Source organism: Pteropus vampyrus, unplaced genomic scaffold, assembly GCF_000151845.1.
Source record: "Pteropus vampyrus isolate Shadow unplaced genomic scaffold, Pvam_2.0 Scaffold216, whole genome shotgun sequence".
NCBI lineage: Eukaryota > Metazoa > Chordata > Mammalia > Chiroptera > Pteropodidae > Pteropus > Pteropus vampyrus.
The window spans coordinates 3,155,980-3,170,242 of record NW_011888997.1 but is presented as its reverse complement, the minus strand read 5'-3'; the positions used below and the strand labels follow the sequence as shown (position 1 = coordinate 3,170,242).

Sequence of the window (14,263 nt, the reverse complement as noted above, 5' to 3'; positions counted from 1 at the left end):
GCCTAAAATTGATTTCTTGCAATTTGCCTAGGGAAATGTCTGTTGGGCTATTACACGTTCAAATCCAGGTCTCTCTCCTCTGTGCACTGAGGTGTACATAGGATACTGGTTAAAGCACAAAAGAAAGCATTCTGTTTTTAAAATCTAGCATTCAGAGTGGATCCTAATTATTTCTTATGGTTACAAAGATCCACAGTTTAGGGTATGAACTCAAAGAGGAGACTGTAGGGTGCTCATATTTTTCTTCCTGGATTCTCCTTGGTGACGATTTAAAAATCTCTACTTTCCTCAAACCTCTAACTCTTCTGCCTACCTTGAGGCTCCTTCTCTCTTAGCAAGCAGATGACCTACCTGCTTAAAATCTGGAAATAAACTCTCTCTGAGAAGCAGAGAAAATGGGAACCATTAGACAGGAACTCCCTCGAGGTCCTTGCACCAGATCTGCTTCCTTCTTATCTCTCCCTCTGTTAAGTCCGATCCCTCTGTTGTGCCGTGGCTCTCATCTCCTCCATTCTCAGAGCCCCTACTCCATTCATTGGCCATTTTTTTTCTCCTGTATCTTCAGCCAAACTTCCCCTCAAAGTCTGCACACTCTCCCTGGGAAAGCTCATGTCGTGTCTGATCTCACCAGTATTCCCTATGCCGAAGACTGCCAAACCTCCTGAATGTTGGAACCGTGTCTGCCTGACTCCAGAACTCATATTCCATTTCCCCACTAAACCATGTTGCTTTTCATCAGTCATTTTTACATAAGTAGACATTCAAAATCTGAATCTTGACCAAAACAGAGAATCTAGCCATTTTAGAAAGAAATTTATTTAAAAATATTTACATTTCCCCTGACTTTAACACTTTCCATTAAATACAATTTAATATCAGGACTGTTGCACTCATAACTGCATTATCCTGGAACGGAGTGATTCTCTCAGGGACCGCTGAAATCTCCGAGATGACTGGCCCCACAGCTAATGATCCAGACTGTTGTGCTCTTTGATTTCATATGTCTTTTCATTTAAACATTTTTGTTATTGTTGTTTGGCCTGGTCCTTTGCTGTTAAGCTTTTTACTGTCAGATCTCGTTTAGCTCATATGGCACACTGCGCTTCCCTGCCGGTTCTGCCCTCACTCCTTGCCATTCAGGCACAGAAACGTACACCACTAACTTACACTCGGACAGTAGTTTTAAGTGGCTGGGGTATGGAATGTATTGCTGGTTCTCAGAAATACCTGATAATCACTTTCAAATTTCTTGCCCCAACTCCTCTTCTCCTTTTCACAGAATCTTGCACTGCCCCCACAACCCCACTTTCCAGATATATATTAGTATCAGAATTGGGGGTTGGATGTGAGAGAATTGGCTCCTATACTGTGAAAATCACTCCAGGTGATTTTGATTCTACCTGCACACCCAGTCTTCATCATCCCATAAGTCTTGTGGAGAAGCTCTAATTTAGAACATTAAAAAAAAATACTTCTAGTTCTTGGTTCTACATGGTTTAAGTGCAGGATAATTGAAGCATTGTTAAGTTTACATATTGATTAATTAGTGCAAATTATATTTCCCATGAATTTCTATTTATTTAGCCTGACTCTGCAGTTAACCGTAAACAGGATGCTTAAGGAATACAGTGTTAGACTCTGGTGACTTTAGCCAGAAAATACATTTATTTCTCTGCTCTTCATAAAAAGACAATTCTCTTCTCTCTGGGGTGGCTGTGCTTTGGGATGAGGATAGCAGCTCGGGGTGGGATGGGGAGGTGCTGTGCTGGACTGTGAGAGAGGTGGGGGCCCCCAGGCAGCCAGATAGGCCAGTGATCACTGGGTCAGTCAGACCCAGAATGTATACACTGTGGAGTAAGAAGGGAGGCTAGCACTGGGAAACGGGAAGAGTTGAGAGCAGAGTCTTTGCACTAGACAGACCTTGATTGGAATCCTGGTGCCACCATTAGTAGGCATTTTCTCTTGGGCAGGTTGCTTCTCTGTGCCTTCTGATCCTTCTCTGTAAAATAGCAAAAATGGCATGTGCTTCACAAGGTTATAATAGGGATTAGGTTAGATAATGTGTGTAAATCAGTCATCCAGGTGCTTGGCCCAGATGACTTCCTCCAGGCCAACTGCACTTTCTTCTCATTCCCCCTCCTCCTTCTGATGATGAAAATATGTTGTCAAAGGAAGTAACCATATAACACATGTATTGAGTAAATGAAGTGGAACTCTAAGGACTTGGGATTTAGTCTTTGTAATTTTGCTAATTTACACCTAGTTCTTGGGCAAAAGCTTCACTTTTCTCTGCCTCCATTTAAATAAGCTACTGATGGGGCGGGGAGGGGGGATGGCAGGGGAGAATAAGACCTAAGACTAAAGGATTCCTACAGCCCTTTAGAACTGTAATGGCCTGTGATTTTATATTTGGTGTTTTCATTGTCCGTGAGTATTATTTCCATAAGTGCTTGTAATATGGTATTTTTTTAATGATGATATTGAAGTTGACATCCAAGTTGCATTCCTTAAATGGTTCTTTGAAGAAAGCATTCACTAGAGGGATTCATCATCTCATAATTTTTACCGAACAGGTTTTGAAAATTAAATATATTCTATGCTCTGTAAATAGGCAGAGGTGTTCATTTTTTCACTTTTTTATGACCTCTCTCTGCTGCATATATTTACTTAACATATTACCAGCGAATGGAAGTGCTATCAGATTCTGCCTCATTTAGGAATCTTCCAGTTTCTTGAGCTCAGGACTTTACTAATATTTGGAAACTCATTTCACACAGAAGCACTAGCAGACATGACTCCAAAGGTGATGTCATCTGTGACATTTTTCCAGAATACTATATTCAGTGTCCCAGTTGGAACTATTGTTTGTCTCCTGTATCTAGAGCCTCATGTGTCTTTCACTCCCTTCAGTTCTTCAGCCCCCAGTTTCTCTCCTAGACTCGGTTTGTGGAGTACATACCTTTTACCCATCAAGAATTTTAGAGTGAGAGAATGAAATATTCGGGCCAATACCAGAGTCTATTATCGTGCCTTATGCAAGTGGATCCTGAAAATCTTGAATCAGGGCAACAATTCATTTTTATTATTTGATTATTTTTATACCATAAGGATGGCAGAAAGAACATTCTTTAGGAGAAATTGGTATTTTTCTTTGGTTTGTAGAGCTGTTAATCATAGGTTATGAGAAAAGTAATCTCTAATTCTATAGATACTTTTTGGAGAGGAATCACATAATCCATAATCTATGCTTTCTCAGTTTTAGGGGTTGTTTATAATGGAAAAATTCTGGAGATACTTACAGCAGCTGTATGCTTTTATGGTTTTTGTTTTTACGCTCCAATTCTTCAAAACTTCAAATAATATTGACAAAAATGTGTGTTTTATTTCTTGTAGGTTATTTTAGTACCTGGTGTTTTAGCTCATCTTGGTTCTAGTCGTACAAGAATAATTAGTTGCCTTGGTGGATGAAAACTGTTCTTGAACATTTTGTGACTTTTTTAGTTTAAAAGGTTGCTGTACACTTTTATATTAAGTGTTTTACTGTACATATAATTATCTTAAGGGTTATTTTCAGGCCTTTCTTGCGCAGTGTTGAACATCTTTCAGGTACTCAAAAAATAATTGCTTAGATATGTTCGTTAACAATTATTTTTTAAGTGCCTTTGAATAGCATAAAATATAAAAGGAAATCTACTTTACGACTTTTAGATAGGAAATATAGTCTTTAAACACTTAGATTCTTACTTAAATCATAATTCCTATACATGAAAGCTTTTCTAACATAGTTTTCTATGTCTTTGGCTGTGCTTTTTCAGAAAACTTAACAGATTGCCAGTATCATCACGATTAAGAATATATTTTCCTTTAAAATGGAGAGAAACAAGATGATTTTAAATAGAGAAAAGTAAAATACTGTAGATGCAGCCTCCCTGCTGACATGGGGAGGCAGAAGGTAGAGCCAGTTTCAACTTGTTTTGGATGCTGTTTAAAACAGATGCAGTGTGGCCCCCTCCACTCCTTGGATCTACGTTCTCATGCACACAGGCCTTTCCAGGTGTGGCTAAGTTCTCTGATTCCTGTCAGTGAACGTTCCACCAACACAGCCTCACTTGTTTTTCAGCTAGGAATGACGAGCAGAAGGTCAGGTTATGACCTCCTTTTCTCCTCATCAATGTGGCAGTAGTAGGAGGGATAAGTGGGGACAGACAGGAGACAACCCCTCTGCTGGTTGAGACACAATATTGATTAAGCATCTACAATGTAATATATCCTGGGTTTCTAGTACACCCACTTCCGCTACTCCTGAAAACCTCATTATAAGTCAAAGCATTTATTATCAGGTTTTTAATGTGACATCACTATGCCAGCCACTTCTCTGGTATATGTGTTTTGTTAAATTTTGCATTATTCTGACTAATTTGCAGTCGTGGTGTTTGAATTCCATTTTCATTTGTCAGTCATCTTTTATAATAGCCTTCTAAATTATTATTTTTCTGGTACGTGCAAGAATTGTTTTTTCCCTCTTTTTTTTAATGGGGGTTTTCAATTTCTGTAATGTCTGAAATTTTAACAATTTATATGTATTATATGTGAGTATATGAACAGAAAAATTAATAGGTACTCCAGGGAATAAGGTCCTAGAGTACCTATTTGAAACATCCTATTTAGTAAATAGGATGTTTACTAAATTAACGTTTATAAGAGCAAAAAATCTGAAACATTAAATATCCAATAATAGAAAAATGGTTGAATAAATTATTTATGACCATGCAATGGAAGATTGTACAGGGATGTTATTGTTTCTAAACCTTCTCAGTGGACAGATCTAGGAAATATGTGAACGTTGACAGACACACGATGCACTCATTAATCACATATACATCTGTATCTGTTCATTTATCTATCTTTATATCTTTATATCTTTATTAGAACTCATGAGTTCACACTGATAACTCCCATTACAAGCCAACATCACATGATTTATTTTCGACCTCTCCCTTTCTATATTTATTCCCCTCTTTTTTGTCAGTGAGAAATCTTGGTCCCATTATCCTCAGTATATTTACTTATTTGATCAATTTCCTTGTGTATAGCAGTCTCTTGACCATGTGGGCTGTCTCCCCTGGCCCACTACCGTGAACTCAGGTTGGTTCTATTCACCAAGTTCTCCAGACTCCTAGCCCCCACTGGCGAGCTTATCTCTTGATGTGTAGAGAACACTTTGAGAATTTTTGAAGGAAGATACCTTGAAAATTTAGGGAGAGTCATTATTTTGCATGAAGAATATTTTGGAAAGAGGATCTCTTAAACTTATTACTGCACTTGTAATTCTCTCCACATGATTAGTCTAGTAGCAAAGATATAAATCCACACCCTGCTGCTGTCCTTTCCTGCTAATGTAGGGGGAAAATACACCCATTAGTTTTTCCATTGTATTGCTTGTTTATATTGAAAGGAAAGTGACAGTTGAGTATGTTAAAGACATTATGATTCGAGATTGATTGGGTTACATTTCAGCCATCAAGTCATTTGATTTACATTTATCTTCTATCTAGTTTCTAAGATATCTGTCATTGTGATGCCACAGTGCCCCAAACTACCTTCTAACAATGTTTCCTGTGGCTTCCATGGCTTGTGTTGGAGTAAGGTGGTCTTTTTTCATCACTCAGTAGGATTCAAAGGCCCAGGTAGAAGCATTCGCTTGATGGAGCCCAGGCCACATTTTAAAAAGGCCAGATTTGGTATGCTTTTTTATTTAATTGTTTTGGTATTCCCTGGGCAAAATAGTAATAGAAAGAAACAACAACTTTCCCAGTATTGAACTTCAAAGATTAAGATATTTGCTCAGAAAAACTTGACCCTCTTATGTGGTGAAATAGGTCAGTAAAATGATTTGAGGAGTTGGTGGTTAAAGAATGAGAAGGCACTGGTTGCATATTTGTTAAGTCTAGTTAAGCTCTAAGTGATCATTTTGGTTCATTCTATTTGGCTCATGGATTAAAGAGCATAACTTCCAGGTGGCTGATAATTGAGTCATAAAATACATCTGGCTTTTCTGGTTGATTTTAACTGTAGGTGAAGAAATTCACTGGGTATTTAAAGGTAATACTCTTTGGGAAAGGATGGTAATTTGTCCATAAATATGATCAGCATCAGCGTTTTAAGAATTTTGTTGTACAGGCCAAAGTTCACTTTAACAGATGCCGTAATAAAATATTTTCAAGCCTTTTCTGATGGCTCACTGTAAGCACTAATTCATATAAAATTTTTCAGTGCAGTACAAGGAGTTGGATCAGGTCATGATGCAAGATTTGATTTTTATCACACAACACTTAATGGAAACTCATTTTACTAGAATTCTGAGCTTAATAATGATTATACTTTTGAGTGCTTACAGTAAGCCAGGCAACGTGTAAAGTTCTCTCTCTCTCTCTCTTTCTCTATATAGAGATACATATATATATATATGTATCTCTATATATCTATATGTAGATATTCTTTTAATTCTTATAATAACCCTATAAAGTAAATGTTATTATTGACACTTAGGATGGTACAAAGAGAAATTATTTGTCCAAGGTCACACAGGTAGTGGTGGAATTGGGTTTTAAAGCCATATTTGTCTGACTCTCAAGCTTGCTTTTGACGGCAACACTGTGGAAGAAAATTCATTAATTAAATTACAAATTAACTCTGGATTACCATTCTTGAATTTTCAGATTAAGAGATTTCCTTGTCACTAGTTCTTAGAGACCAATTTTCTCTTTTTAGATTCAGTAACTCAAGAAATGTCATTCCTTCTAAGATTCATTCTCTGAGTTTAAAGAATATAAATTGTTATTGTCACATAGTCTTTTACTGTTTATACTATTCTTATACATGTTGTCATATTGGATGTAGGGGTGAGATGTTTTCTCACAGTTTAGGTAGGATGGGCAGGGTATGATAGGTGGCGTGGCATCTCAAATCATCTCTAATGCTCAAAACTACTGATTGTTAGGGATTTGTGAAAATAATTGTTTCTTGAAAACCCTGTGGGTACCATCTCGGCGGCAACAAACACTGAACTTTACCAAGCATTTCATAATAGAATATTTGACTTTATTTGTATTCAGTTTTCACTTTCAAGCTTCAAATTAACTTCAGGTTTTCTAGGATTAGGACAACAGGTTTTATTCTTCTTGTTATAACTTTAATGGATTTGACTGAGTTTACTATCTTTTAAGTCTTTTATATGTACATTAGGGAACCTGTGAATTATAGAACTCTCATTTTAGCATTAAAAAATGTTTACCCTTACCCTAACCTTTATTATGAATGTTTCTTTCCTGCTCAGTTTAGTCTGTGTGGTTGTAAAACTTCCTAGGAAACACACATACAGAAAAAAAAAGTTCTGATGTTAGTCGCGATAATGTAGCAATAGCTTAAGTTCAAGAAATGAATATGGCCAACTTGATGCAGGATGAGAGCCAAAATCCACTGGTGTCGTGACAAAAGGCTGCAAAATAATTTTTCAAAAATTTAATACTCATTATACTGGTTTTGTTTACTAAAATTCTGTTACTTTGAATATGAAATGTTTTCTCCCTCAATTTTATTTTTTTAACTACAGTTTTATTTAAATTATTTAATCAAGCTGTTTTCAGGGTGCTATATGGAGCCCTAGAAAGCCAGATATGGTTCTGGGGTCAGGAGTTAAATGGATTCAAGGCTGCATCTGTGAATCCCTCTACAGCTGGCTTTGTGCACATACTTCCAACACTACCTCAACACTTTTTAGTCATATATATATATAGACACATGCCCTGGCAGATAGTGGGACAAGGCGTTATGTCTTTATTGTCATTAGTAGAGCTCTCAGGAAAGGCCTGCTTTATATTCCAACAAGGGAACTTATTATATGTGAATGGAAGAATTAACAAAGACCTGAGGATTTTTTTCTTTAGTTTAGAAAGTGGTACACTCCTGTATGTGTGTTAGATAAATTTCTTTTTTCTTCTAGGTAACCGTCATCTGGAAAAGGTGGAAATTATTTGTAATTTGCATGTCATTATAATGATATTTTAAAAGCTTCATGGCTCTGGACCTCAGGTCAGGGCTTAGAAACTGTTTCCTGGTAGCAAATTAAGCATTCCTTATAACAGGATGTGAACTGCAACAAAATGCTCTAGGCGATATTAAATTGGGGTGCTTTTTTAGAAAGTGACAAATGTTTTATGTTTCGTAAACCTGAGAGAGGTTCTACCAGCTCTAAATGGCTGCCAAGTTATGTTATCACTTGCCTGCTTTGTAACTGCCTCAATTATTTCCTTCTCCAGCCCTGTATGATGAGATTCGTCAGTTTCGCAAGGCCTGTGGGGAGGCTCATCTCAAAACCATCTTAGCAACAGGAGAACTTGGATCTCTAACTAATGTCTATAAAGCCAGTATGATAGCAATGATGGCAGGTAAGCATATTATATTCAAATGATGATATATATTGAATTGGTGTGTTTAGGAGAAACAAGTAAGTGAAAACATTTGGCTGTTAGCTAGAAGTGCTAACCACTTGTTATGGTCACGTAGTCTTTTATTTTTATTGTGGGAGGGGTCAGATATTTTGTGACTACATGTACGATGTGAGGTGTTCAGACACTTGGCTTTCTTCCACATTTTTTGATGGCATTTCATTGCTGCACTATCCTTATAAGACAGTAGATGGCTCTCTTGTTAGTGAATTGCCTTCTGTGTTATTCTTTGATTATTCATTCATCAACATATGTTAGACAGAAATTTCTTTAACTCTGACATATTCCTCTCTGTGAATTTAAATGTTTGATTTTTCTCAGAGATGATATATTTATGTGGTTAAAGGCAACCGGTGCTTTTGTTTGTGTTAATTCTTTCTTTTTAAGTGTAGTACAGTACCATTGTACTTCCAAATGTAGGTTGACTTATTCTTTATCTAGATGAAAAGGAGATCTATCCATTCGCATGTCCAAGCTTGAAACCCAGGAGTCATGCTTGAGTCATTCTTTTTCTCACCTTCATATAAATCAGGGAACAATTCTTGAGAGTTCAACCTCTTTATCTAATACGTCTCCTCTCCATTCTGAGTGCTGCTGTTAGGCCATTGTCATTTCCCATGTGGGTCACTTCAACAGTCTCCTAACTAGTTTCCCTGTCTGTACTTTTGTTCCCTTCCAACCTGTTCTCCACAGTGCTGCCAGAATGATCTCTTAAGCATGCTAATTTGATTGTGGTAATGCTTTCTTAAAATACTTCAGTGGCTTTCCTTCATCTTTAAGGTAAACTAAAATTTTCAGCCTGATCTTTTTTAACTTTTATTTTATATTAGTTTCAGGTATACAGTACACTGGTTAGACATTTATACAGTTTATGAAGCGATCCCCCCAATTACTCTAGTACCCATCTGGCTCTACACATAGCCCTTTACAATCAGCCTGATTTTTAAAATGATCCTTCCCAAGACCCTGCCTGTGTCTGTCATCTCCTCATTCTCCCTTCACACTATGCTCCAGCTCAGTGGAATTACTTGCAGTTCTCTTTGGATGGCACCGTCCAACCCTTTGAGTCTTTGTGCTGTGCTCCCTGCCCTGAAATCTCTTTTGCCCAAATAACTCCTTAACATTTTTGGATTCAGCACAGGTGTCACTCTTCTTAAAAATATCCCCCCCCTCCCCCAAAAAAGAATATTTCCCCAATACTGTTTCCTCTCCCACCACTTGGTTTATTATCTTCTCTGTGTGCCCCCATAGCATTCTGTTAAAACCTCTATTAGATAACTTGTTACATTATACACTTGACTGTGATTGAGTATTGAATTTCTAGGTGCCCTGTTAGTGGATATGTGACTTCTCATGTCTTAAATCTGCTCCTCAATGTAGTCACCCTCTAGGTTTTTATACTTTTGTACTTTTCGAATACTCTGTCAGACTTCTCATTGTTCCCTGGAACTCTACTGAAGATCAGCCTAAGAGACACATTATAATGATAATATTGCTCTGGTCACTGCTGCTATCTCCTGAGGATTTCTGCTCTAGTTGTCTCATTTAGAGCAAAATTTCTGAAAACCTAAGGATAAGAAGGAATTGAACACTTTAAACAGTGGGTCGTCTTCTACAATAATAGAAGACTCTCTGCAACTCTTAGGAACCTAGGAAAAGCCCCTTGGAGTCATAAGTAGACAAAGAGTCTCCCTTTTTCATGCTCCTTACCAGAACAAAGGATTGGTAGCCCATAATGCTGTCATTTAGGTCACAGTGAAAGTGTATTCATTCTGGGACATCAGCCAACTCTATCCTAATCATTACACCTACTGCTCATGATAGAAACAGGATATTAGGTCAGAATGCTTGGACACCTCTCTTCTACCCTCTTCCCCACCCCATCCACAGACAAACATGAGACTGGAAACACACTCTCCTTTGTCTCTTCCTGTCTACTGTATCTGTGTTCATGTTGTTGTTTATCTCCTTCATTTCTTCACTTAATCAGTGTCTATTGAGTACTTACTGTGAGTAATATAACTTCTATTTATGGTATGCTTTACCAAATACTTTAAAATGGTATTTCTTCATCTTCATGTTAGCCCTATAGTGGATGAAATTTAAGATTGAGTGACTTGTCTAATGTCACAAAGCTTAGGACCACATATATTGGAAACTCAGATTTTCTAGCTCCAGCCTTATTTCTTTTTCACTTGTAACAACTGCCTCCCAAGGCACCATTCTCGATCTTATTATGAATTAGATACAGTCTTTATGAAGTATTATATTTGGAAGCATCTAGCACACTTCTTGGCCCACAGCTTATGCATCCTATTCTGTTAAGAAGGTACATAATAAAAATGAAATATTTTTTGACGAATTTTTAAAATTTTTAAAAATCGTAGAGTAAATTCATATTGCTTCCTATATCTATGGTATTTAAATTTTTAAAAAATATTTCTTAAAAAAATCGACTTCATTGAGGTCAATTTACACTTAATAAAGTTCAGGCGTTAAGTGTACAGTGTGATGCATTTTGACAATTTTTATATTCCATCATCCCAGAAATATCATTTGTGCCCCTTTGCTGCGAGTTCCACTTGTCTCACCTTCTACCCCAGTTGCTATCACTGATCTGATTTTGTCACTATAGATTAGCTTTGCCAGTTTTAGAACACCATATAATTAAACATGTGTAAGATTTTGTGCTTATCTCCCGCTACCCAAGTTAATAGCTGTGAGATCTGTCCATGTTGTTCCATAGATGAGTTTGCTTAGTATTCCATTTACAAATATACTGAGTTGCTAAATTTATTGGTATAAAGTTGTTTTTAATATTCTCTTATTAGTCTGATGTCTATAGGATCTGTAGTTGTATCCTTTTTTATTTCAGATTACAGTTGTCGTCGTTACTGGTGGTTATTTTTTGTTGTTTTTTTTTTGGTAGGAAATGTCTTGCCCAGTGGTCTGCCAATTTTATTAATCATTTTAATAAATGAGTTTTTGCTTTATCATTTTTTCATTATTTAGTTTAAAATGTTTTTTAATTTTCCTTAGACTTCTCTTATTACTCAGAATCTTATTAGAGTGTTATTTAGAATGAAGTGTTTGATTTCCAAATATTTTCTGCTTTCCTGGATATCTTATTGTTGACTTATAATGTAAAATTCTGTTTTGATCACAGACTATTGTAAGAATATTTTGTCTTTTGTAAATAAAGAGACTAATTTTATAGCTCATTTTATGATATATTTAGGTATATGCTTCAAGTGCACTTGAAAAGAATCGTGTACTTGCAAATATTAGTGGCAGTGTTCTGTAAATGTCAATTAGATCAAGTTGGTTGGTAGCATTTTTCAGAACTGGTTTTGTTTTGTTTTGGTTTACTTGTTCTATTTAATACCACGAGGGGTGTTAAAATCTCCAAATATGATTATGGATTTGTCTACTTGTCCCTTTAGTTGTGGGACAAGTTGGGAGTATAAAAATACATTTTTTTAAATGTATTTCGGAACTCTGTTATTTTTTATATACACTTTTAGGATTGTTAATTAGCACATTCATCATTACGACATGTCGCTCTTTATCTCTGATACTAGTCTTTGTCTGAAGATCTAGTTTGTCTCATATTAACCTGATCACACCAGCTTTTTTGTGCCTACTGTTTGCATGGTATATCTTTTTTCATCCTTTTATTTTCAACCCATCTGTGGTTATATATTTAAAGTTTATCTCCTGCAAGCAGTCTTTTTAAATCCATTATGATAATCTCTACTTTTTAACTGGAATGATCTGTCCATTTACATTTCTCATATTATTGATATGATAGGATTTAAGTCTATCATCTTGAGATTTATTTCTTCTTGAGATCTATTTACTGTTTCATTTTTAATGCCACCTTTAGGATTCATTAAATAGTTTATAGTATTTCATTTTACTTTTTCTATTGGCTTTATGTATATATACAACCACTTTGTATTTTTTTAGTGATTTCTCTAGCAATTACAATATGCGTCTTTATCATTGGCTACCTAGAATTAATATTGTTCCACTTTACACTTTATATGTCACAAATATAAGACCCTTACAATAGTTTCATTTACACCCTCATCAGTCCTTTGAATTATTTTCATGTTCTTCTTCCACCTATGTTATAAACTCCTTACAAGGATGCAATTTTTATTTTAAGTTATTTGTCTTTTAAGGAAATTTGAAGAAAAAACTAGTGAAGCTAGTCTTTTATATTTTTTCACATATATATCATTTCCAACTTTATTCCCTCTTGTAAGTCTGCTGGTGATTTATTCTCTCAGGTTCTATTCATCTGCAAATGTCTTTATTTTATCCCTATGTTTCAAAGATAGTTTACTCTATATAGAATTCTGGGTCGACTGTTTTATTTTTATTTCAGCACTTTAAACATGTCATTTTATTCCTTGGAATTTCACTTATTTATTTTTTATTTTTTTATTTTTTTTTTGTAGGTAATATCACGTTTTACTCTGGCTGTGGTCAATCAGTATTTTCTCTTTATCATTGTTTTTCCGCTAGTTTGACCATGATGTGCATAAGTATGGTTTTCTTTGTATTTATTCTATTTGTAGTTTGCTGAGCTTCTTGGATCTTGGATCTGTAGGTTAAAGTTTTCTACCCAAATTAGGACATTTTAAAAATTATTTTTTCAGATATATTTTCTGCCTCATTCTATTTCTCTTTTCCTTCGAGGATCCCAGGTACATTAGCATTAGATATTGTTCCACAGTTTATCGAAGTCCTGTTTATTTCTTAATCTTTTTTCCCCTCTCTGTTCTTCTGATTGGCTAATTTACATAGATCTTTCTTCAAATTCATTGTCCCTTATTTTCTATCCCAAATGTGCATTTAAGTCCATCCAGTGAAATTGATGCTACTGTATATGTTTAGTTTTAGAATTTCCATTAGATTCTTTACTGTAATTTTTATTTCTCTGCTGAGATTTCCCATTTTCTCCTTTATTGAGATGATGTTTTCCTTTAAGTTTTTAAGCTGATTAAAAGTCCTTGTCTGCTAATGTTTATCTGGATTATCTTAGAATATATTTTGAGCTGCCAATTTTCCAGTGTCTGAAAATATTTGCCTTATATATTTTATTTAGTTATATAGTTATTTATAGCAAAAAGTCAAGTTGGTAATTATTTTCATGTCTGGAATTCTTCATTGCTTTGTTTTCCCATTAATTTAGCCTCAAAATCTCAAAAGGAAAAGAGTTATTATTTATATTCATAATTTATCTTGTCATTTTGATAGCCATGTAGATTATTGCAAAAATAATTCTCTGGAGAAAGAGGAAGGTAGAGATATATAATTATGTTAACTCAGTGTTATTCATCATTGTAAGTAAAAATTTAGTTAACCAGGGTGTTTGCATTTTCAGTCAACTAAATAATTACTAGCCTAATTTTGATTTAATCTTGTTTAGGAATCTTTCAAAATGTTTTAGGGGAAGGAGGATGATCGCTGGAGTAAGAAGACTTGCACTCTTGTTCCATTTTACATATTTTTTGACCTTGAGCAAATAAATCTGATTATCAATTCAATTAATGTATATGAATGCATTATAAACTATCAATTAAATATTTTGTAAGACACTAAAAATTATTACTATACCTTCCTACCCCATTCCAACTCAGTAAGGAAGGAAACATAATTGAATATTTTTGCTTTCCTAGCCTATTAAAATGCCTTATTCAGACCACCCCTGTTCAAAACCATTTGGTATAACTTTAGGAAATATA

At 35.4% G+C, this 14,263-nt stretch overlaps 1 protein-coding gene across 2 annotated transcripts in view; it reads left to right on the top strand.

Moving 5' to 3' along the window:
• The window catches only part of DERA (deoxyribose-phosphate aldolase), a 144,247-nt gene that overhangs the window by 39,643 nt on the left and 90,341 nt on the right, over positions 1 to 14,263 (top strand). For both annotated transcript variants that reach the window (XM_023538250.1, XM_011372945.2), the window contains exon 6: positions 8,319 to 8,447. In XM_023538250.1, coding sequence (XP_023394018.1) covers positions 8,319 to 8,447 — 129 coding nt within the window. The remainder of the gene's footprint in view (positions 1 to 8,318; positions 8,448 to 14,263) is intronic.